The following is a 25,439-nucleotide window of genomic DNA, read 5'->3' as shown; positions in this document are numbered from 1 at the left end:
TCTGTCAGTGTGATCATGTGATGTATCTGACCCCAGGAATGTGTCAATAAAGTTTCCCCTTCCTGGGACAATGAATTCACGGTGTTCTTATTTCAATTTCCAGGAGTGTATGTAACATAGCAGGGCAAAAGAAATACACCGAGAATGGTAAACTCTTAGAACTTTGGGAGGAAACTGTGAAATGTCTACAGCAATCTCAACCAAACTTGGTATACGCAGAGCACTTTTTCTGTATGCATGGGGATGGGAAGGGGGGGGGGGGGGGCGAACTGCAGTTGAAACTCGTCCTTAACACGTGCAGGGGTGTTGGTGTTCGGAGGGATGAAGAAAGCTACATCTAAGTTACACGCAGCTGTACAACGCTTGCAGCAATTTCAACAGGATTGCTACACGTGTGTGTAGTGTGGGGTAAAAATCCACAGTACTTCTACAGTTAAGAGTGGGGATGACTTTGGATGAAAAGCCTAGCGGAATTTCAACCAAACTTGGTACATCTGTGACCAAACAGATGGAGAAAAATTACTAAAAATCATGCTTCGATAGCGGATGTCACATGTGAAATATTTTTTGTTAAGGACAAAAGCTAGTCTCTTACTTGTTCAGTTCCATTTAGGTGTTTGTTGTTGAAATTTTAACTGGTTTTGAAGCAATTATGGATTCATCTTCAACCGCTTTATCTCTATGATCGATATGATATACCACCGCAAGTACACGTAGTTAATGTACTGTAGCACTCGTTGGCTGATTGGTTGGTTTGGGGGAGGGGACCAAACAACGAGGTTATCGGACCCATCGGAAAGGCAGTCGACCGTGCTCTTTCAAAGGAACCATCCCGGCATTTGCCTGAATCGGTTTAAGGAGATCACACAAAACCTAAATCAGGATGGCCAGATGCGAATTTGAACCGTCGTCCTCCAGAATGCGAGTCCAGTGTGCTAACCACTCGGTACCGTAGTATTCTATGGTGTGCTAAACACAAGACAAATCTGCTTTTTGAAATAATGGATACGAGGACCTAGTTCCATTTAAACCGGTCGATCTGATGGGACATAGCCACATACTCCACGAGAAGGATGTTTAAAAAGGAGAAACGATATTGATTTCTTCATTGACTATGTTTTTTTTTTCCTTTTTAGTCATCAGGGTTCTATCTGATTTGTTGTGCCTCTCCACGGCTTCTGCGCCAGCCTCTTCATCTGAAAATGGCACTTGCACACACCATCCTCCGACTATTTATTGGATGTACTCTGTGTATTCGTCTGCATGTTTTGACGTCTGTAGTTTCACTACTACCATGGAAGCTATTCCATGTGTTTACTCAGTGTTTCCTACATTTTCCTTTCCTCGCCGATTGTGCGAAGAACCACCTCACATTTGACCTTAACAGTTCACTTAATTTTCAATGTCCTTTTGTAACAGTACGTCTCAAATGCTTCAGTTGTTTTTTCCGGGCATCCTGAAGTCCATGAATCATTTCCGTACAATTCCATGTTCCGATGCTGTGTATTCAGCGCGCCTGACACCCATACGAGGGACATGGGTTGAAGTCCCAGTACTTCCAAGGAAGTTTCCTTCTTGAGAGGGCTGATACAAGGTGCACTCAGCAACTGAGGACCTACTCAACCAATTAATAGTGGTTCTAAGGTCAAGAAACCCGACAGCGCCCGGGAGAGTGGTGTGCTGACCATGTGCCCCTCCATATCGCACCCGATGACGGCACTGGTAAATGGTTCCACGGCGGCCGGTCGGGCCCGATTGGCGCCCCAGGGCCAGAACATGTAACTTTCCTCAATGTGCTCTAAACACACACTCACAAACTGTCTTCCTCAAATTAAGGGATATAGTAGCAGCAGACTTTTTGGGCAGGAATGCCCTCTTTGCCTGTGAGTCCGCCTGTTATGTCCTTTTTGCTTCGTTCGGCGTTCTTTATTTTGCTTCCAAGGAATCAGAATTGTTTCACTTCGTGTTCTACGCAGTTCCCAACGCCTTTTACACTAGTTCTAATAACTGTCGCCTTTCGTCGGTTTACATTTAATCCATATTAGATGATCAATAAAATGTTCATTCCATTCAACTAGTCCGGTACTCCATCAATGTGGTATCATTTAGCCATGAATTTAAATCACATTTACGAACTATATTTTATTTCGTCCATGATTCTTAAGTGCACAAGCTGGATAGTAGGAGAGAAAAAATGCATTTTCAATACAAGCACGTCTTTCTTGGTCTCCAGTTCTTACTTTTTCCTTTTGGTCCTTGTGCATACTGTTTATTACTCCTCACTCTTTGAATTTTATACCTATATTATTGAGAATCTAAAACATCTTCCTTCATTTTACATTGTCGAACTTTTTTCTAGGCCGCAAATCGTATGAAAGGGTGTTTTTTTAAAGTCTTGTCTGCATTATCAACGGCATCTTCAGAACTGCCTCTCTGGTGCATTTACCTATTCTAAAATCAAACTGATCGTCATTTGATATCTCCTCAGTTCGCTTTTCCAATCTTCCGCACATTTGTCAGCAAGTTTGTTGCCTGAGCTGTTAAACTTATTGTGCGACAGTTCTCGCAGTTATCTATCATTGCAATAAAACAAGAATTTTCTCTCCTGGTCGATTTCTCCAGGATTTGCTCCACGTGGTACTTATCTACATTTATAATGTCACCGTATCTGACTGGTGTAATCTTATCACATTGGTTCTGAGAATTTAAATTGATTCGGACAGTGACTTTTATCTACTGTCTCTCTCAGAAAACCAGGCGATTTATAGCTCATTTGCTTCACTGTGACAGTATCAGTGGACGAATGAGGAATGCACCGTATTACGAGATCAAAGGAGAAACGTTACGCCCCACTTGAAAGGTCGCTACAGCCAATTTAGGGATTATACGAGCTTTGCTTACAGCGTGCAACGCAGTACATGTGTGGTACGAGAAGGCCGCCGTCTTTTTCATTTCCAAACAGATCAGTTAGGCGGAAAGAAAGCACCTCATCCACAAGAACAGAAAATCGATCCCATCTTTGTGGCGGTATATCGCTTTCTAATCATGTCCTTGAGCGTGTGACCAGCTCTTTCTAATCTTCTGGCGATATCATGTTGTTACGCGTAAAGGAGGGGCTCAGTTACGTAGAACTCCACGAGCGCCCAATCCAGTTGATATTTATGATGCTTGAGACACTAGGTTCGTTGAATAGTTGTTTTATGATGATGGTCTAGTGGTTAGTGTCACCGCCTCTAGACCTCGGGGGCCGAGTTCGACTACCAACTGGGTCGGTCGGAGATTTTCTTCGCTCAGAGACTTGCCGTACGTGTTGCCCAAATCATTTTGTGTTATGTTCATCACAAAGAGTGCGAGCCACTCAACTACAGTCAAATAAAAAGAAATGTACCAGGTGACCGAACAACCCTAACAGGATATCCTTGCCAGTAATGCCATACGATCATTACATACTTATGGTGTTTCATACATATATGTGTCAGGTCTTGGCAGTACTGGTATGGCCAAAATTAGAGGCGCTTTCTTACACTTTTCCTTTGCACGGAGTATGAATTTATCATGGTTAAATACAACTGTCTTAATGCAGTAGGTTGTGAACAGCGTGTTCATATGTAGTGTTGTACGTTAATGGCCATTAAAAATGGTTCTGAGGACTATGCGACTTAACTTATGAGGTCATCAGTCGCCTAGAACTTAGAAATAATTGAACCTAACTAACCTAAGGACATCACACACATCCATGCCCGAGGCAGGATTCGGAGCGGTCGCTCGGCTCCAGACTGTAGCGCCTAGAACCGCACGGCCACTCCGGCCGGCAACGGCCATTTAAGTTACAACATCACGAAGGTGATGTGCAACTACTTCTAACTGTCATGAATTGTACTATATGCTTAGAAATGCAAGTATAAGGTTGGTGCATAATTTCGTAGATTTTTGTTTTGCATTTCGGTTGCTATGGGTTTATTTATCGATTGTTATTTTTATTCGCAGTTGACTATTGCTCCTTGTGGTTACATACTGTCTTGAGTGTGTCGTTTAGAGATAATGAGTGGAGTTATGTACAGTAGAAAATGGAATGCCAAGTGGTTCAATCGGAACACTTCTGACATATTCTTCTGTTTTGCGTGCAATACAGCGGTGACAGCAGCGGAGGCAGCCAGAAATATTTGAGCGCGTATGTGAATAATGCCATAGGACAGAACACGACGAGAAATGGGTTTCTCGTTTTAAGAAGGATCGTTTTGACATTAGTGACTCTCGCCGTTCGTAGAGACCTTCATGATTTGATGGAGATCGTTTAAACACATTAGCCCACAATGATCTACGTCAGTCTACTCGAGAACTGACAAGTGTGATAAACAGTGATCATTCCACCATCGTGCGACATTTGCATGTAATGGGTAAGGCTAAAAAATCGGATGTATGCTCTAAGATAAAATTGCAAAAATCATGGGGGTGGCTACACGTGCATCTCTGCTTGCTCGTCACCAATTGGCTCATGAAAAACACAGACCATTCCTATCCTGTACCGTTACTGGTGACTGGAAATGGTGTCTTCATACTAACATAAGTAAAAGAAAGGAATGGTGGAGCCCAAACAAAGCAGCAGCCAGCCGTACAAAGACCTGTGCTCATCCACAGAAGATAAGGTTGTAAGAGGTCCATGACTAAGGAGTTTTTTTGCCAGCGCACTCGAGCAGATGTAATTTCAATGGGTAGCTCACGCGCTGTCTGCGAGAATCTCAGACCAGAGAGCAGTGTTGACTGCAGTAGGGACTGTGTGTCAGTAGGAGTAAGCTAGTTGCTAGGAGTCTAGTGTATTGAGTTGGCTGGGCCGGTCGTGGGGAGCGATGGCGGTGCCTGAGCGATGTAGTATAAGGCAAAAGCAGCCTCGCGCATGTGTTCTATTGTTATATCAAGCCCCATGTAAACGTTTTCGAAAAAAATCTCTTAATAATAATCTCTCTTATAAAAATTAACTTTTGACAATCATTCGTCTCAATTTAAAGAATTTAATAATTTCTCCAATCCATGGTCATCCCGATTATCGTAAAGAAAACTCAGTTGTTTCTTTTTATACATGACAAATCTGTGCCAGAAAAATTTCTTATGGAGCAGATATATACACGTTATCCGGCGACCTCATTGAGGTAAGAATTTTCAATTTATTCAGAATGAATTTTCAGGGCCATGACGCAGCACTGCTGACGTCCAAATTTACCAGTTTAGATTCACAGTCAGTTAATTATTGAAAGGTTATATATGAGTCACATTTTTTATTAGGAGGTTAGTCACATTTTTATTATTGGTAGGTTACGGAATTTATCTGTTGAGAGGTTACAAGGTTATATATCTGGTGGAACAGCGACGGTGTGGTGTAATACGAATTACTTGTAACCATAATTTCTGACATTTATTTTCAACAACTGAGACGTCTCGCAGACGCAGTCGATGAACAACAACCAAGACGACAGCGTGAAGTGAAGCTAATTCACGATAACGCTCGCCCGGATTCTGCTACACTGACAAAAAAACTATACGGGAATAGGATTGCGAAGTCTTTCCAAACCCACCTTATTCACCTGATCTTGCTCTCCCAGATTTCCTCCTTTTCCGCTCTCTATCGGACAACCTTCAAGGAACTTCCTTCCCAGATAGAAATGCGCTCCGAACATAATTCGGCGAGTTGTTCTGCTCAAAACCACGTGATTTCTACAGTCACGCAATGGAAAAGTTAACCCAGCGTTGGCAGACTTACAAATAGTGAAGGAGAATATAATGCTGATGATTAAAGTCTCTGTTATGGGTATCTGTCATGTTTATTAAATTTATGGTAAAACACTACGAACTGATGCATCAACCTAATATTACAATTTCAGGTAAAAGTAACGTCGTCAACATTCTGTGTATATGGAGAAATTAAGCAGCTGGTTTCTTATTGACAGATGGCATTTGGGTGTAGATTGTTTGTGCGGAGACAATTTTATGCTTCATGAAAGAAATTCGACAGTGGAAGGACGTTCCGCGGTATTGCAGCTCCAGTTGGTCGGGACCTCACGATTGTCATTTGAGTATAGAACGTATGAGCCCAGGAGCGCTATACTGAACGCCACGCAGGATCTCATCAGCGCAATGCGACTAGCACCCGAGAGGAAAGCCGTATTGTTCGCTCGGCCTTGTGGGGCCAGCTAGGTGACGTGCCTTGAGAAGAGTGATGACGTATGAAACGCCATGGACTGTCTGCACGACGACCACTGTTGCACTTCCCTTGATGCAGGAGCAGAGAGGCGCCGACGGCAATGTGCCCAATTGTAATAGTGAACAGAGTGGCACCTCGTCGTCTTTTCCGACGGGACTTTGTTTTCCACATAGCATCACAATGGACCTTTCTGTGTGTAGAGGCTCCTAGGGGAACCAATATTGGGGCATTGCATCTGTCATCGTCGTAGGAGCACAGCACCTTGCATGACAGCATGACGTTGCACTGGATATACAACGCGATCGCCTCTGGCTCGCACGGCTGGTAATCTGGACAGCAGCTGGTACATTCCTGACGTGTTAAGGCCGGTGGCTGTGCCCTATATTCGACATCTCTATGACGTTATCCTTCAACAAGATAATGCAAGGCCACAAGTTGCCAGTTCAGTCCCGACCTACCTGAAGACTGAGGTTGTTCGATTCTTGCCCTAGCCAGCATATTCTCCAGATATTTTGCCCACTGAAAACATCTGTTCATGGGTTGACGACAGTCTGGGAAGCCATCACTTGCATACCACTAAGACTAAAGAGCTGAGAGGCACGAAATGACGTTCGTTAGCCGTCTCCGTCATCCAAGCTTAGTGCGAATCCATGCTCAGCTGGGTTACTAGTGTTGGGTCTAAAGGTGGCAGCTCCATGTTCTAAATTTCGCAATTTGTACAGAACCAAATCATATACAAGCTTAATAGTGTGTTCTTTCTACTATACTACATAAGCATATTTGTATCCTTTGTCTCATTTTAATGGCCACCTGTGTATTTGCGCTGTTGGTGACCACGAAAGAAAAGCAGAGCAAAACTCAGTAAGCGAATCAAAGTAATCTCTAATCATTTAGTATTCGTTTTGCCGCACCAGGTTGGATTGAAGGAAGACATCGAAGCAATTCAGAGGCGGGCTGCTACATTTGTTACCGGTAGGTAGGAATGGGAAAAACCGACCGGTTAAAACCAATACCGGTATTTCAGTTCTCAATAACCGGTGTTTTTCTGTATTAATTTCGTATAGGTTATAACAGGTGTTATTTATTTTTTACTGATAACCGAGTAAAAAACAGAAATATCAGTTAGCTATAGCAGCAATGCTAAAACTTTTGGTTTTTAAATAAATCTTAAATTTTTTTGTCACAAAATTTATAATGCTTTGAAATATTGCGTTATTATAGAAAATGGGAGAAACCATCTGTGGTATTTTAATACGAGTAATAATGTCAACAGAAACGAGCAACAAACACACGGCTGAGAAATAATGTACCTCTTACCTATTGGATGGTCTATATGGTTGTTTCTCGCTGCTGTCGTCGGACATAAGTTGTGTTACATAATGTCGCCATCCTTAATCTGAAAGTACTTGTGTTTTACGGAGTGCAGTATCAACGAAGTACAGTGTACAATGACCCATTTGCCTTAAAAAGTTAATAACGAGAGGAACCACAACAAACTTGTGACATCGTGTGAGAAGAAAACTTAAAACGTAACAATTCATTCGTGGTTTACAATAAAAATAGAAAGTAGGTGATCTGTTCCCTGTATCTACATAATATGCCTTTGTCTGTTTGTAGTTTTTGAAAACGTCCATAGTAACATGAAAAACATAGTTCTTCAACCTCAGATTAGCACTGACTATTCTAATGGCCAAGAAGTATTACGATACTCGATTACAACATGATTTTTGAGCAGGGTGTTGATTTTACTCTGTTGGCGTCGTTTAAGGAGAGATTACTCGAAATTCCACCCCCTAGGGGGTGAAACACGGGATGAAAAGTTATTTTGAAAATATGTCGCTATTGAGACAATTTTGAAACTAGACTTACGAAAAAAAAGTTCAAATGTGTGTGAAATCTTATGAGACTTAACTGCTAAGGTCATCAGTCCTTAAGCTTACACACTACATAACCTAAATTATCCTAAGGACAAACACACACACCCATGCCCGAGGGAGGACTCGAACCTCCGCCGGGACCAGCCGCAAAGTCCATGACTGCAGCGCTTCAGAACGCTCGGCTAATCCCGCGTGGCTGCGAAAACTGTTATTTGGTTTCTATACTAGAAATAACGGAATTCGTGTTTTGGCACTTCTCGAAGTTTAATCACTTGGGGGTGACGTAGTGGGTGAAAGTTTTTTTGAAAATAAATCGTTATTAAAGTACTTTTAAAGCTAAATCTATGACAACTGGTATTTGACCCCTCCGTTAGAAATGAAAAAAATTAGTGTTTTAGCTTTTTTCGGAATTCAGCTCCTTAAGGGAGTGAAATAGGGGATGAAAAATTTTATGAAATTATTTCTTTACGAAAACGTTTTTAAACCTATATCTACGAAATTTTGTAATTGGTTTCCCTGTTAGAAATTAAAAAATACGTGTTTCACTGTTTTTGAAAGTTCAACCCTTTAGGGAGTGAAATAGTGGGTGAAATTAGTAAGAAAATCTTTCATCATACTAAAAAATTTTAAAAGCTAAATCTATAAAAACTGATACTTCACTTCTTGGTTATACACAAAGAAATTTGTGTTATGGGATGAAAGTGCCTATCGAAATGTGACCATAAGAACGTAAAAGGCAAGGTTAATAAAAACCTTGGACCCCAGCTACCAAAATCGCTTTTAGGTCAGAATTACATTCGGAAAAGACTGTGTTTCTTTGACCTTAACTAGCGTGGGAAGTTTAGAAGGTGTTACAATTTGTGACCAATATAAATATTTGATTAAAGAGGCAGGCCATACAGACTATGCGAGTGAAGCAGCAGGCGCTAATCTTATTACATTAATATTTCACTAAGTTGCAAGCAAAACGTTTGGAGTATTCGAGCCGATGCCTAACACGCTGACAACACGTTGACGTTTTGTGTCAAAGGCTGAATTCTCGCATTGGAAATGATAACGCAGCTCTTCTACAGGTCATGGACAGTGCTTTGTGTACAGCACATGGCTGCAGCCTGTCTCAAAAAATATCGGAATCAGCGTTCTGTTTTCAGAAGAGTGTTTGTTGAATAAGCAGCCGATATCAAGTCTGGTACACTCGACGGTTTCCGCATCGTAAATTATCCGCACGACAGATTACCCTCTGACTGATGTTATATGAACTCTCTGGCGAGCTCCCAAGCTGTAACAACAGGGCCTCTGTGAGTCAGTTACACCGCGAGATTATTTTATCACTAGGTATGCAACAGGAAAAAATGTTTCCTCGTGGATGGCGACATGTACAACCAAATTACACTGCGAAGAACATGTATTTACCACGAGAGATGTGTCATCGATGGGATAAATTCGTCTGTCGTCTACACAGCAGTTACTAATATTTTTCCTCATAGTGAATCTACATTTACGACAATCTGCATATTTTATCTTACACACTTTTCTTAAAATTATTGAATTTTTGGATAGGAATTCTTTTTAAAAATATATTTACTAGTTATTGAAGTAATGAGGAGTGAAGGTAATAATAACGAAAAGTGTGAGGTGATCCACAAGAGTTCCAAAATAAATCCGTTGGAATTCGATTACTCGATAAATACTGCAATTCTCAAGGCTGTCAATTCAACTAAGTACCTGGGTGTTAAAATTAAGAACAACTTCAGTTGTAAAGACCACAAAGATAATATTGTGGGGACGGCGAGCCAAAGGTTGCGTTTCATTGGCAGGACACTTAGAAGATGCAACAAGTCCACTAAAGAGACAGCTTACACTACACTCGTTCGTCCTCAGTTAGAATATTGCTGTGCGATGTGGGATCCTTACCAGGTGAGATTGACGGAGGACATCGAAAGGGTGCAAATAAGGGCAGCTCGTTTTGTATTATCACGTAATAGGGGAGAGAGTGTGGCAGATATGATACGCGAGTTGGGATGGAAGTCATTAAAGCAAAGACTTTTTTCGTCGCGGCGAGATCTATTTACGAAATTTCAGTCACCATCTTTCTCTTCCGAATGCGAAAATATTTTGTTGAGCCCAGCCTACATAGGTAGGAATGATCATCAAAATAAAATAAGAGAAATCAGGGCTCGAACAGAAAGGTTTAGGTGTCCGTTTTTTCCGCGCGCTGTTCGGGAGTGGAATGGTAGAGAGATAGTATGATTGTGATTCGATGAACCCTCTGCCAAGCACTTAAATGTGAATTTCAGAGTAATCATGTAGATGTAATATTCTTTAAGAAGTTTTTGTTGGTGTGGTATACCCGAAAAATACAGGCACGTGGAACGCCACTAGACATGTCTCACACTTATACGGTGTATCACTTTTCTTCTTCATAGCTTTGCTCACTATACAATTTCCATAGAGTGTTTTCTTGATGGGATTTTTTGGGAGGGGGGAGATAAGCATTAAAAAAACCTGGATACGATTGCTTATGACTCGCAAAATCTCGAAAGAAATCGAGTATTCTATACACTGTTAAATAGATTGATTTCTCAGCTTTCCAATGGTGTAGAACATGCCACGCCATCTATTAACAGAGAAGAAGGACACTAAGAAGAAGCTATACAGCAGCTGCTCGCCGGTCTCACTGTCGGCATTGTAATAACGGACTTGGTACCTGCGGCCAGTTGTGACTGTACAGGGAATGGTCGCATGGGGAACCCAATGATTACGAACAGATGGAGGTGGCGCACTGATTGGAGACAAGGGATTCTCATTCTGGCCGTCCAGGTGTCTGTAAATTGCTTAAATACTGGGGTACTTTCTTTGAAATGGACAATACTGATCCTAAACTGGTAAAATGTATGTTTATGGAGAAAAAACATAACATTGATAGTCCACATTTATTCCTGCTATACAGGATGATTCAGTTAAGCTATTGAGCTCATATATTTTCGGAACTCAGTACATTTTGTGTTGGTGGTGTCACACAGCTCATAAGAATCTGCAAAAATAAAAGATCATATTTGAAAACCTCCAAGAGCTACTGATAGAGTAATTCTTTGTTAACTGTTGGTTCGATCAGCTGGCCATCTTCAATTATCATACACTTGTTGACATCAGCCTGTACGTAGAGACAAATAAAATAAAATAAAATAAAATAGCCATCCTACGTTACTGTCATCAATAGTAAAATCTACACATACTATAATTTGAAGTCTTCCATCGCGTTTTTGTCTGTTTGTGAATGGTAGCCTCAAAAACTACTATAGGGATTTTGATAAGGGTTTCACTAACAGATAACCTGATTCACGAGGAAGGTTTGTGTGTACATGTAATTTATCACTGCTGAGTAAACGATAAGAGTGCTTCGCTTGTGTAGGTTGTATGGTCTTAAAATTTTTATCCCATATTTCACCATCGTAGCGGCTGAATTTGCAAAAACAATGAAACTTTTAATTTCTAACCGAGAAGTCAAACACAAATTTTCATAGATGTAGCTTTAAATGTGCCTTAGGAGTTCATTAATAACGACTTAACATCAAAAAGTTTTCACCTGTTATTTCACCCGCTTAATAGCTGAATTTCCAAAAATGCTGAAACACGTATATTTAAAAAAAATTCTGGCTGAGACTACCAAATACAAATTTTCGTTGTTCTAGCTCCAGATTTGCCTTAATAATGAGATATCTTCAAAAAAACTTTTCATTCCTTCTCTCACTCCCTTAGGAGCAGAATTTCGAACAATATTTTCTCAAGCGATACCTAATATCTACACCCTCCACCAATTTCAAGTTTATAACCTCAGAGATATGGGCTGGGCGATGAAGAGTCAATCAATCAGGACAATGCAGGGAGATTCCCTGTCCCATATTTAGCTGGTGTTTGAAATGACCTCTTGTAGTAATAATGGCTGCCACGAGCTGATAAGCTACATAAACGGCGGTATCTGGCGAGAAAAGTAGCAAAGCAAACGTCTGCCGCAGCTGCAGAAAGCAGTGAAGCTTGACCAGAATCTATACACTTCTTCTTCCACAAGCGCAGGGTCTTTATGAATTAGTTATACAAAATCAACCTTTAATTTTGAATACGATAAAAAACTTACATACATGTCTGATGCAGTATATCTTCAACTTTTATTTACAAATGTTCAATGTGGCTGCCCGTTGTAACACAACAAATGTCCCATTTGCAATCAGTTTCCTGTCAGGTCCTACGAAGCAGGTCTTGATGTATGGCGGCAACTGCTCGTGGTGTCTGTAGTCGTGGATAGTCGACGTTTCTCGGAAGCGGAGGAACAAACAGCCTGTCTTTAATGTAAACCCATACACAGAAGTCCGTTGGCGATCGTGGCTGCCACGATATTGTTTCGCCACGTGCAACCCAAGTCGGCACATTCCTGAGCAGATACGCGACGCCTTTACGATGATGATGTAGTGGCGCGCCATCTTGCTAGAAAATAAATTATATGCCTATCTCAAGTTGTAATTGAGGAACTGAGGCATTAGGCCATGTTAAAGCATGTCCAGGTACGATACTTTTTCAATTTCTGCTGGCTGACTCTTAACCGGCGTCCTATATCATACACAGCCAATTTCGGTGAAACGATTGTGCCAGTTAATAACGGTTTGTGTCTGAGATGGTGGCTTGCGATATTTGGTCCTCAATTGTATATGAACTGTAGTAGCGAATTTCGATTCATGTCACAGAGAACACCACACACGCTCTGCATCTTTATACGACTCCATGATGACAGTTGGAATAACTCAGAAAGTTCACCAGCACTCATTCTCTCAGCCAGATAGGTTTACCATCATTATACCAGAGCAATGGCTGCCGATGCTATTCTCTGCGCCGGCCGCGGTGGTTTAGTGGTTCTAGGCGCGCAGTTCGGAACCGCGGGACTGCTACGGTCGCAGGTTCGAATCCTGCCTCGGGCATGGATGTGTGTGATGTCCTTAGGTTAGTTAGGTTTAAGTAGTTCTAAGTTCTAGGGGAGTGATGACCACAGAAGTTAAGTCCCATTGTGCTCAGAGCCATCAGCTATTGTCTGCAAGAATGTATAATCGCAGGAAGTGTAGGGAGGCTTGAATACAATCTCCTCTTAGCGTAATGACACGCAGCTTTCTACAGTCTTCAAACATGTAGAGAAAAGCAAGATAACAGCCATAACATGGAGGAAGAACGTGATAATATTCGAAGAACAACAGAGTCAAAAGTGCCGTCGACAACGATATCATTACAGACGGAGCAGAAGGGATGGATGGGGAAGGCTTTTGGGTGTGTCTTTCTACAGAAACCACCCCTTCAATTGTCTGGAGCGATTTATGGAAAACTTAAATCTGGATGGCCGGACGGGGATTTGAACCATCGTCCTCCCAAACCCGTGTTCAGTGTGCTGACCATTACGTCATCTCGCTCGGTGACAGTATTCAACAACAAGGTCACAGTTAAGCTCCTGGAGGTTGTCTAAAAATAGAAAGGTAACGCCACGAAGCGATGTGAAATGGGATGAACATGTAAAGGTCATGTGGGTAAAAGGTTTCTTGGTAAGTCTGTGGGTAAGCACACGAGCTGCTACTGTGACCAATCCGAGAGCGCTGCCCAGCATAATGAATTCCTCTCAAGTAAACGTGACAGCAGACATGGGACAATTCGTAGACCATCTGTCAGGATGTTAGCACTAGAGCGCCAGCTTCGAACTATCCCGTAGGACACCCGACGGCGGTCAACTGAACGCTAAGGTTTTTATTGTATTTTTTGTTTTTACAAAATGTAACGATATTGTCTTTAATATTGCTTTTATTATTATTTTTATGTACAATAATTATATGGACACACGTTTATTTGCAACTTTAATTTTTTTCATGTTACACCATTCAAAAATAAGTAACAATGTATTAGAGGTACATAGTCCGCCTGCTTAGCGTGTTTGTGTTTCACGACATATAACAATGGATGACAAATGTTATTATCAAAGAACTACTTAGCTAGTCACTAAATACAATCTTATCAGGTAACAAATAAATAACGTTTTACTAGACACATCTGTATGAAGAACTCTGTATTCAGAGAATCTCAAGTGCGCTCTCAGCTTATCTTTTTGCTTAGACATGAACTGCAAGCAAATTTTTGACGTATAAAACACTTATCTCAGCCAAAATGGATGGAATATGTAATTGCTGAACCCGATAATTATTGATTGATAACTCCAATTCTTCTACAAATTTCATTACAAAAGGTCGTCGAGAGATGGTAGAGCGAGTTATTACCTTGTACGATGTGTGGGCATTTTTCATGGCGAGATCTAAAATGTTACAGAAAACATGTTCACGCGAGAGCCACATCTTGGCTCTTACGCTAAATTTTCGTGACATTTGATCTACTACATCTATGCTGAATTTGGTGTTGTTATAAAACTTAATTGTTTCTGGGCTTTTCTTTACTACAGCCCCATTGAGTGTTACATCAGAGGGCACAGAACTAAGAATAAGCAAATTTTTCTTAGTCTTCCCTTCGTAAGACATTAGAGAAACGTCATCAACTTGCAGGCCGGTGTGGCCGAGCGGTTCTAGGCGCTTCAGTCCGGAACCACGCGGCTGCTACGGTCGAAGGTTCGAATCCTGCCTCGGGCATGGATGTGTGTGATGCCCTTGGATTAGTTAGGTTTAAGTAGTTCTAAGTTTAGGCGACTGATGACCTCATATGTTAAGTCCGATAGTGCTTAGAGCCATTTGAACCATTTGCCATCAACTTCGTAAATAACAAATGGGTTACATCTTGCCCTTTTCTCACAGGTGGTGGCACATCCCTTCTATTTCTGTTCAAAGTGCCAACAGAATTAGCGGAATGAAAAACTGTCTGAGGGAAAATTTTTCACCTTTCGTAAGTAAGGTCGCATGAGTTCAATACCTTCCCCCAGGATAGTATCCACGGGTCTCGCTTCGATTTTTTCCAAATAAGGATAATCTTTCAAAACACAGCGGAATTTAGCACCTGTGAGCAGCCAATTCTTTATCTTCAACTTCAGAAAGACCACGACTGCTATGGCGATCAACCATAATTATCAGACGAACTCTTAGTGACAAAAAACAGACGAGCAAAACCCGTTACACGCAACACTATGAAATTCATCATCGCTGACTACGAAAGTGCCACATAATCTATGCAATATGTTATCGTATTTCTGTGAGAAGCAGTCAATCGATCGTCGTCGGTAATCAATGGTAAAGGTGTAATTATCTTAAAATTTGTTATTACATTCTAAAAAAAATAGGCAAATTAAACCTCACCTAAAACTATTAAACGTGAAAAAATCACAGGAACAGACTATTTTAAACAACGAAGAAATTCGCGTCACATAATAAAAAAATCATCTCTTAACCTCCACGGGGCGTTGTCGTATTTTATGATCAATGAAGCACGTAAGAATGATTAAAAGAGATGCCAGGAATAAGTGCGATTTTGTTCTCGTGAAACTTCGTACAGAAAATTTAGATACCCAGTAGTCAAGGCAGACTGCTCGAAAATTCTGTTGCAACCATCACATATCTTGCGTAGGGATAGTGAGGACACGGTTTCAGAGAGGGGGGGGGGGGGGGGGGGGGCGTAACGAGGCTCGTAAACAGTAGCTTTTGCCTCTTTCGATACGCTTATGGACTTCTACAGACTCACTCCACAAGCCAGTATGTGTGGATCGCACTACGTCTTAGTTTAACAGTGTTGCGTCGTCGCAACTAACCGATCTCAGTCACGGATCGTTTCCTTTTTTTATGTATATATCATCGATCTTCTGACTGGTTATAGCTGCCCGCCAGTAATTCCTCTCTTGTGTCAACCTCTTCATCTCAGTGTATCACTTGCAACCTACGTCTTCAATTTATTTAGTGGATGTATTCCAGTCTCTGTCTTCCCTACATTTTTTTATCTTCTACAGCTCCCTCTAGTATCATGGAAGTTATTCCCGGACGGCATTAAAAGTGTCCTATGATTATATCCCTTCTTCTTGTTAATGTATTCTATATATTCCTTTCCTCGCCGATTCCAAGGAGAACCTCCTCATTCCTTACCTTATCAGTCCACATAATTTTCAACATTCTTCCTTCCGTACCATCCTATCTCAAATGCTTCGATTCTCTTTTGTTCCCGTTTTCCCATAGTCCATGTGACACTACCATACAGTGCTGTGCTCCAAACGTACATTCTCAGAAATTTCTTCCTCAAAGTAAGCCCTATGTTTGATACTAATAGACTTCTCTTAGCCTATGATGTCTTTTCTACCAGTGCTAGTCTGGTTTTTATATCCTCCCTGCTCCGTTTGTCGTTGGTTATTTTGCTGCCTAGGTAGTAGAGTTGCTTGACTTCGTCTACTTCCTGATTCCCAATTCTGATGCTAAGTTTCTCGCTATTCACATTTCTGCTACTTCTCATTACTTTTATCTTTCTTCAATTTTACCTCAATCCATATTCTGTGCCCGTTAGGCTGTTCATTCCACTCAACATATCATGGAATTCTTCTTCACTTTCACTGAGGACAGCAACATCAGCGAATCTTGTCATTGATATCCTTTCTCGCTAAATTTTAATCCCGTATTGGAATCTTTCTTTTATTTTTGTCACTGGTTCTTCGACGTACAGGCTGAATAGTAGGGGCGAAATACTACATTCCTGTCTCAGATACTTTTTAACCCAGCACTTCGTTGTTGCGTTCCCCAATCTTATGATTCCCTCTTGGTTCTTGTACATATTATATGGTACCCGCCATTCCCACGGGTCCTACTGCTACGTGTATTACACTAGCAAGAGACAGGTGGTTTCTAACCGAATGCGTAGCGAGACAAAAGCGTATGCCGTGATCTGGGCACGCGTCAAGGAGACGCGGACTCACGCGGAATCGCAGCCGTGCATGTCTCGCAGCCATTGAGTCGGCTCTTGCGTAACCTCCCGTCCTTCTAGCAGCGAGCACCCCTGTTGTTGAAACGCGACCTGGTCGCTCTAAACACGCAAACCTCCTCGCGCACAGTCTATTGGACTTTGCGCAACTCGGCAGTTTAACATAGACGCCCCAGTTTGATTTGATCAGCAAGATACCTTTCCTACGCACACAACAGCGATTCCTGTTATCGAGCCGCCGTGAAGTATCGAGAAATGCGTAGCTCTGTTTGGTTGACCCATAACCGACTTTCTGCTACCCTAGCTTACAGACGACTGAAATGCGGGTTACGACATGGTTGCAATTCAGATGATTAAGCGGACAATAAGAAGCTGGGCAGATCCTCCAGAAACTTTACTTCCATGTTAAACTGGATTAAAAGTAAAAATTAATAAATTTGGCAAACTGTGTAACGATTTCTGATATTTTTATTTGTGGAAGATTTGGAAAAGACGTGTTAAAAATGTCAAAAATCTGATAATTTCTGTTACAGTCGACTAGTTTACATTTTAAATCATTAATAGTTCGACAAACGTTACCACTACAACGTGGAGGACGCTTCGTTGACGTCAAAACTAAAGACAAAAGACAGGAGTCTATTTTTCAGCATTATTATACAATACTAGTAAATTTGTTAAACAACAAAAACACAACAAACCGACATGTTTGTTGTTGTGGTCTTCAGTCTGAAGACTGGTCTGATGCAGCTCTCTAGGCTACTTACCCTGTGCAAGCCTCTTAACCAATTAGAAATTTTATAAATTAAAAGACAGATGGGAACGTCCCTACTTCTATTAGTAAACGAAAGAACCCAGCTCAATTAGTCACCTCTTTTCGATGAGATCACAACCCCAGGATAGAAGCAAAACTTTGGGCCCCAGTCCATCGTAGTTAAAAAGTTCTTGACTGGTGCATAACTTTATCAAATGGTTCAAATGGCTCTGAGCACTATGGGACTTAACTGCTGAGGTCATCAGTCCCCTAGAACTTAGAACTACTTAAACCCAACTAGCCTAAGGACAATACACACAACCATGCCAAGGGCAGGATTCGAACCTACGAGCGTAGCGGTCGGGCGGTTCCAGACTGTAGTGCCAAGAACCTCTCGGTCACTCCGGCCGGCCATAACTTTATCCTGTAAAGTTAGTGTAATTGCTGAATTGTGTTATTACGCATGTAATTTGTTAAAAATGGTCATTGATGTAATTTTACACTAAGTTATGGATATATACTTAAGAAGTTCGAATGATTATCTTTGCCTCCCGGCCGGTTTGGACGAGCGGTTCTAGGCGCTACAGTCCGGAACCACGCATCTGCTACAGTTGCAGGTTCGAATCCTGCCTCGGACTTGGGTGTGTGTGATGTCCTTAGCTTAGTTAGGTTTAAGTAGTTCTAAGTTCTAGGGGACTGATGACCTCCGAAGTTAAGTCCTATAGTGCTCAGACCCATTTGAACCATATCTTTACCTTATCACATCTATCTGTGCATTATCATCTTTGGGGATCAGTAACGTACTTGAAAATGGGCTTATAACCCGAAACCTAGGTTTTGCAGTAACATCAATAATAAAATTGTGAAACAAGGCAAGAAACCGTGTTTGTGTAGTTAATTTCCATTGTTTCACCAAGAACCCACAGTTGGTTCAAACAAAATAATCATGAGGGCGTCCATGAACGCGGTTATGAAACTTCTGTGCGTGTTATCTTATGAAGGTGGACGAACGCTGTATTTACTCCATCATTCTGGAAGATTGCTGACCGGCGCGTGAAGCCAAAGCATCGGGCCTTAGCGAAAATGTCTGTTGCTTTGGCAGTCCGAGGCTAGCGCCGCGGCCGAGCGAAGTGCGTACCAAGGAGAGCGTCTAACCTTGAAGCGGCCGGGGCCGCCATTCCAGTGGCGGTTAGCTGGCTTCAGCTTCCGTAAGCAGCTGCGTCCGTTCGCCGCCTCCCTGGTGTCCATTTAAACCGGATACGCGCTGGCTCATACGCGCTCTTGCCACTGTGCATTTTCTCCGAGCGCCGTGCTGTTCTGATGTGCGAATTCCGTGATACTGGATACTGCCGTGGATGGTTTTGTTTTAGCCACAGGAAACCACCGGAACCGACGGCACGAACCATACTAGTTCGGTTGCGCTCTGCCTCGAGATGCCAAGTTCGAATCTTGGCGGTGGAAGGATTTTCCATCACGAGTAATTTCACGATCAGGAGGACGGCAGATATGTACACTGATAGCCACGAAAAGAGCTATCTTTTTTATGACGATCAGTGTAGTTACCAAACGTAAGTTGCCGCGGGCATAAAAGTGGCAGCTAACTCCCATGATGTGCTACCGATCGTGACTATTTGCTTTCAAACCACAGCAGAAATGTCACAATTTGTTATGTAAAATAAATTAAGTATACTAATCATCGAACACATACCAAAGTGACTACCTTCTCCGCAGTTTTCATCCTAATAGTAGGATTATTTATGTCTATACTCTAATGAGTGGATACTGTGGTACTAAAGTGTTGTTGCATAAAAAATTATGTCGATGCTTTAAAACTTGACTTAAAATTTGTTAAAACTGTAAATAACATATTTTTTTAGTTTTTAAATTTTCGAACATTCTAAATTTGGAGCTCCATTACACTCTTTATAATAGACATTAGTTATATTTCCATTGGCGTATACGAATAAATGTATGACCAAAGATCTCTGAAGCTGGTAGTATATCCTCATCTTTATCATTCATTCCCTCTTTCTTCAGGAAGGAGAGCCTTCCAGGATGTGGAACGAGCAGTTATACATAACAGGCAGAAGAAACCACTGCTGGCTTCTTTTTCTGTATAGTATACTAGCAACAAAATACGACTAGCGGTAATTTACTCAAACTGTTAATTACGATAGTTACTTCTAATTTACTTATATGCGATATTAGGAGAAAAACACCTATTTTGAAAAGTGCCACTGCTCCTCAACCTAATACTCAAGTTTTGTTTTTATCGGATACTTCAAAGCAGTTACGTAATTTGGCACCTGCCCCTAATCACTGCTGCCTATATACCGAAACATTCAGGATCTATCTAATAGAAACATTAGAGTTATGCGGAATTTACACTCCTGAGTCCATGTATTCTCAAAAATTGTAGAAATGGCTAATGAAGTGTTCTTTTACTTTGTTTTTGAATACATAGTTGGTGGTTTTCAACTTCCTGCCTGTTTTCCACTGTCAGCCTGTTACAAACTTTTACATTAGAATTTGATTCTTTGGTCACCATTATACATTTGCACAGTTGTTTCCTGGATATGAATGCCGACTGTTTGCAAACCAACGCTAACAACGTTTTTCTGCTACGGGTTGAAAACGATCAGGAACGGTATCCATATTGTAAGAGTTCGCTGCCAGTTTTCTTATCTCTGCTCGGAGCAAATATTTTTCCGTTATGTTACGTTCGTACTATAACGTTCCTGTTTTGTGTCACTGCTGCCGTGAGCTTCTTATACAAGTAAACACATAAGCCGAAGCTCGTTGTATAATCAAACACAAGTCTTATTGTGTAATTAAGTAAAGTCTACACAAATATTAGGGCCCAAGAATAAAAATATCGCCTTCATTCAGCATACAAATTTAGCTTTTACACTCTTTTCACTGGGCAAACACTCGTCTTTTTTTCCTAAACAAATGACTGCGCAAAATACGCGGAACAAACTTCAGAGTGCGCAGAACGCCGATATGATTAATCGGTCAACATCTCACGTGTAAGGCCACTTTAGATACCATTGGGACAGGACCCGGGGAATAAAGCAAGATTGTGGTTTGATGTCTAGTCATCAGCGGGATCACGACTCATACGCTGTTGGAGAAACATGGAGGACGTTCGTCTGAGATTTAAATGCTAGTATTTCCGAATAAGAGGCCAGAACCTACATCTGCATCTAAATGGCTATTCTACTCATCACACTTACGTGCCTGACAGCGGGTTCATTGAACCACTTTCACACTAATTCTCTATTGTTCAACTTTCAAACAGCGCGCAGAATAAAAGGACACCTATACATTTTCGTGCGAGCTCTGATATCCGTAGGTCGGCGTCAGCAAAACATTTTGGCATTTGGACTAGAAAATTAGTAACTGAAATTTCTTGAGAAGGTTCCGCCCCAAATCCTGTATCATGTCCGTGACACTCTCTCCCTTATTTCTCAATAACGCAAAACGTGCTGCCCTTCTTTGAACATTCTCGATGTACTCCGTTAATCCTATCTGGTAAGGATCCCACACCGCGCAGCAATATTCCAAAAGACGGCGGATAAGTGTAGTGTAGGCAGTCTGTTGTATCACTGCGACCCACCGCTTGTTTCCTACTTTATGTTGTCTTTTTTTAATTTTATTTGATTTATGTATTTATTTGTGCCAGAAAAAATGGGTTAACGATTTATTGTGTGTAATGATTAATATTTCAGTTCCATCTACAGAAAAAGAACTAAAATTTGAAACGTACAATGTCAATAAATTATTGTGCAACTCACAAATGGTTTTTCCGGGGAGATAATATGTACTTTTGTTTGCAGCCACAGTTTCTCAAAATTATAAACTAGAAATGGTTAACAAAGTGGAAAAGTGAGCTGATAAAGACGTCGACGTGGTATTGTTGACAGAGCGATCCTGTCAGTTATCTGAAGTGTTTAAAGAAATCAACATTAAAAACTCACAAATTAAATTGTGTTTTACACTGTTCGGGTCAATGTAGTGCTGCTATTTCATTACTGCCTCACCTCGCTCTATTTTGTTTTTATAATTCTTCCACATTTGTTGTATCTTGAGGATCTAGCCTTAAGCAAAACACAATCTCTAGTTTTTTTTCTCCGTTTATCCATGCCCATTTCGGTTACACCACCATCAGTAGGTTTCCCCGTATTCTACTAAAAGCACTTTTGGATGTTTACATTTCTGTCTGCCTTGTGAAATACAGCTGGTATTGATAAACAGTTTGTTATCTGCGATTTTGTTGTAGATAGTTTTAAGCTCATCACAATTCAGTAAACTGTGTTCACATCTTGAACTGTTTCAGTTTTTACGTCGAGATTGTTGTATAGTAGATAATGACACGGCGTTTGATCGCCAATTAACTTTACAACAACAAAAAAAGAGATTAATTGGAAGAATAACACGAAAATATCATTCACCAGCGAAAAAGTAGCTTAAAAAACCTTAGTTGGACGAACAGCAAGAGAAATAGCTTTCAGCACTCTGGTTTCGCCCGATTCTTCAATATTTCTTCTCATAGTCCTGGGCTCCATAGCAGTCAGTTTATTAGAAGAGAGAGAGAGAGAGGGGGGGGGGGGGGGAGGGGAGAAGATCCAAAGAAAAGCGGTCCTTTTCGTCACGGACTCGTTTAATAAACGCGAAAGCTCCACGGAGATGGTGTTGGTGTTCAAACTCTGCTGGCACACATCACAAGAGGGGCGTGGCACCTCTCGGAGAGGTTCAGTGTTGAAATTCAGAGCGCATACATTGTAAGAACCGAAACGAACACGGCGAGAGAATCAGAGAAATTAGACCTCATACGCAAGCTTACCGTCGTTTATTCATTCCAGCATGAAAGGGGGTAAATGATGTTACCAGAGGAATCCTGCTATATACACCATAAGGTGGCTTTCAGAGAAAAGCTGCAGATATAAATAAATATGAGATACGCTACGAACTGCGAAAGTAATTTACCTGACTGCAGGAACGCACGTACGTGAGCCGAGCGAAGTTTTCTTGCTCCTCTCTTCCTGATCCCCTTCATGTGAACTCGCTTACGCAACGAGGACGAAAGGACGCCGAACTTTGTTTACTACACATAGGCGTATGATCGCGCTTCGCCGACAACAGTTGCTGACTACAGGAGGAATATTTCATGCCAGCCGCCGCTCGAACGACTGCTATCTCATGTTATCTGGAACTGAATCTCGACGTCGTGATATACCGACCTCCTGTCAGACCGATTATCGCTGTTGCTGCGAGCAGTGCTATCTTAAGTGCAGGCACTCTTTGGTGGAACGCAAACTCACCGCCCTCTCAACCCTTGTTGGTTCCAGCACTCGAGAGCGCATATATTAACGTGGGTGGTGTCTCTGAGCACTATGGGACTTAACTGCTGTGGTCATCAGTCCACCCTAGAACTTAGAACTACTTAAACCTAACCAACCTAAGGACATCACACACACCCATGCCCTAGGCAGGATTCGAACCTGCGACCGTAGCGGTCACGAGGTTCCAGACTGTAGCGCCTAGAACCGCTCGGCCACTCTGGCCGGCTATTATTAATGGCCCACCACAACTGCAAACATTCTTCTGCATTTGTTTCTAATCCAGATCTGCGCATATTTCTTTGTATCCACGGTTGTATTTATAAATCATAAATATTTAACGACAAATGTGGCAATGAGACAATTAATTCTGTGTCAAGACCCGGGGCGTGAGCTTTGTTAAGCGACGCAATATTAACTTCTGTCAAATACCTCATAATTGTAATACGATTTCTTGACATACAGCACACGTCACCCATCGAAGTAGATTATGAGAGAATTAAATTCCGCAATGTAGGATAGAATCCAATGAGTCTCACCGCCTTTTAAATTGTACCACTACCATGTCTGGCCGCACGGGATTAGCCGAGCGGTCTGGGCGCTGCAGCCACGGACTGTGCGGCTGGTCCTGGCGGAGGTTCGAGTCCTCCCTCGGGCATGGGTGTGTTTGTCCTTAGGATAATTTAGGTAAAGTAATGTGTATCTTAGGGACTGATGACCTTAGCAGTTAAGTCCCATAAGATTTCACACACACTTGAACATTTTTTGAATCATATCTCGCAAACTATTTTTATGGGGTGAACCGCATTGCACACAGTGGGTATTAGGGTGTATCAACGTGACCAGTTCGACAGACCTTTGAGAATTCTGGGGTGGAGTGGTCAAGTATATTTTGGGATCTGTGAAAGTAAACTTTGCTATTTCATTGGAAACTGACATGTAAGGCTTCTAACTGAAACAGCGAAGAACCACAAGTATGGTTTAACAAGGTTAATTTGGATCACAACATGACCAGTTTCGGATTTTTTTTTATAAATGCACCTTCAGATGGTCGGTCGACTGCTGCCACAGCCCATTAATGCCAAATTTTGCCGCACTGTCTTAACGGATACGATTATCGTACGTCCTACATTGATTTCTGCTGCTATTTCATCTGAGGTCATCAGTCCCCTATACTTAGAACTAATGAACCTAAGGACATCACAAACATCCATGTCCGAGGCAGAATTTGAACCTGCGACCGTAGCAGCAGCGCGGTTCTCGGTTGTTAATTGACGGCCGTTGTGATAGGTAATGCCTGAAATTTTGTATTCTCAGCACGCTCTTGACACTGCGAACCTCGGATTATTGAAGTCCCTGATGATTTCCGCAGTTGAATGGAATGGACAGCGTCGTGAAAGGAGGGTATAAGACGAACATTAACAAAGCAAAACAAGGATAATGGAATGTAGTCGAATTAAGTCGGGTGATGCTGAGGGAATCAGATTAGGAAATGAGACACTTAAAGCACTAAAGGAGTTTTGCTATTTGAGGAGCAAAATAACTGATGATGGTCGAAGTAGACCAACAATGGCAATGGAAGTCACCAGAGTTTTCCCGTGCCTGTTCTATAGGTACGGGGAAAATGGAAGAGGGCCGGTGGGTAAGGTTCCCTCGCGAGACGCGCGCGGCGAGTAAAAAGAGCGGCTCCACGTCGAGCAGAGCCCGGCTGCTTCTGCGATCGAGGCGTGACCTCATATGCCGAAGGTCTCCGCCAGCGGTGCCTTGCGGGCGCGTGCCAGGCTTCGCGGTCATCGCGATTGCTGCTTTCCAAGGATGACTCCCGCCTCCGAGGCCTGTGCGTGTATCAGTTTCGTGAGCAGCCGGATTAACCCTCTGTACCGGAAGTGCTTCGTGTCTCACAGTCCTCCGCTCCACACATTGACTTCCGATTTACGGTGAGGTGACAAAAGTCGTCGGATAGCGATATACACATACGAGGTTTCCGACGTGGATATGGCAGTACGACAGGAATTACCAGACTGTGAACGTGGAATGGTAGTCGGAGCCAGACGCATGGGACATTGCATTTCGGAAATCGTTGTTGTTGTTGTTGTGGTCTTCAGTCCTGAGACTGGTTTGATGCAGCTCTCCAATCTACTCTACCCTGTGCAAGCTTCTTCATCTCCCAGTACCTACTTCAACCTACATCCTTCTGAATCTGCTTAGTGTATTCATCTCTCGTTCTCCCTCGACGATTTTTACCCTCCACACTGCCCTCCAATGCTAAATTTGTGATCCCCTGATACCTCATAACATGTCCTACCAACCGGTCCCTTCTTCTTGTCAAGTTGAGCCACAAACTCTTACTC

At 42.0% G+C, this 25,439-nt stretch overlaps 1 protein-coding gene across 2 annotated transcripts in view; it reads right to left on the bottom strand.

The window, feature by feature from the left end:
- Positions 1-25,439, bottom strand: part of LOC126336772 (phosphatidylinositol 4-kinase beta-like) — a 224,822-nt gene that overhangs the window by 74,277 nt on the left and 125,106 nt on the right. Inside the window, exon 1 of one of the 2 annotated variants that reach the window (XM_050000784.1) lies at positions 22,736-22,963. The exons of the other annotated variant lie outside the window; for it this stretch is intronic. Within the exon in view, the coding sequence (XP_049856741.1) occupies positions 22,736-22,805 (70 nt within the window). The 5' untranslated portion in view covers positions 22,806-22,963. Of the gene's footprint in view, positions 1-22,735; positions 22,964-25,439 lie in introns of those variants that run through there. 2 annotated transcript variants of the gene reach the window in all.

The sequence above is a fragment of the Schistocerca gregaria genome, chromosome 2, assembly GCF_023897955.1.
Source record: "Schistocerca gregaria isolate iqSchGreg1 chromosome 2, iqSchGreg1.2, whole genome shotgun sequence".
Classification (NCBI taxonomy): Eukaryota; Metazoa; Arthropoda; class Insecta; order Orthoptera; family Acrididae; genus Schistocerca; species Schistocerca gregaria.
Note: the sequence above shows the minus strand (reverse complement) of the source record. Positions and strands in the feature narration are given on the sequence as shown.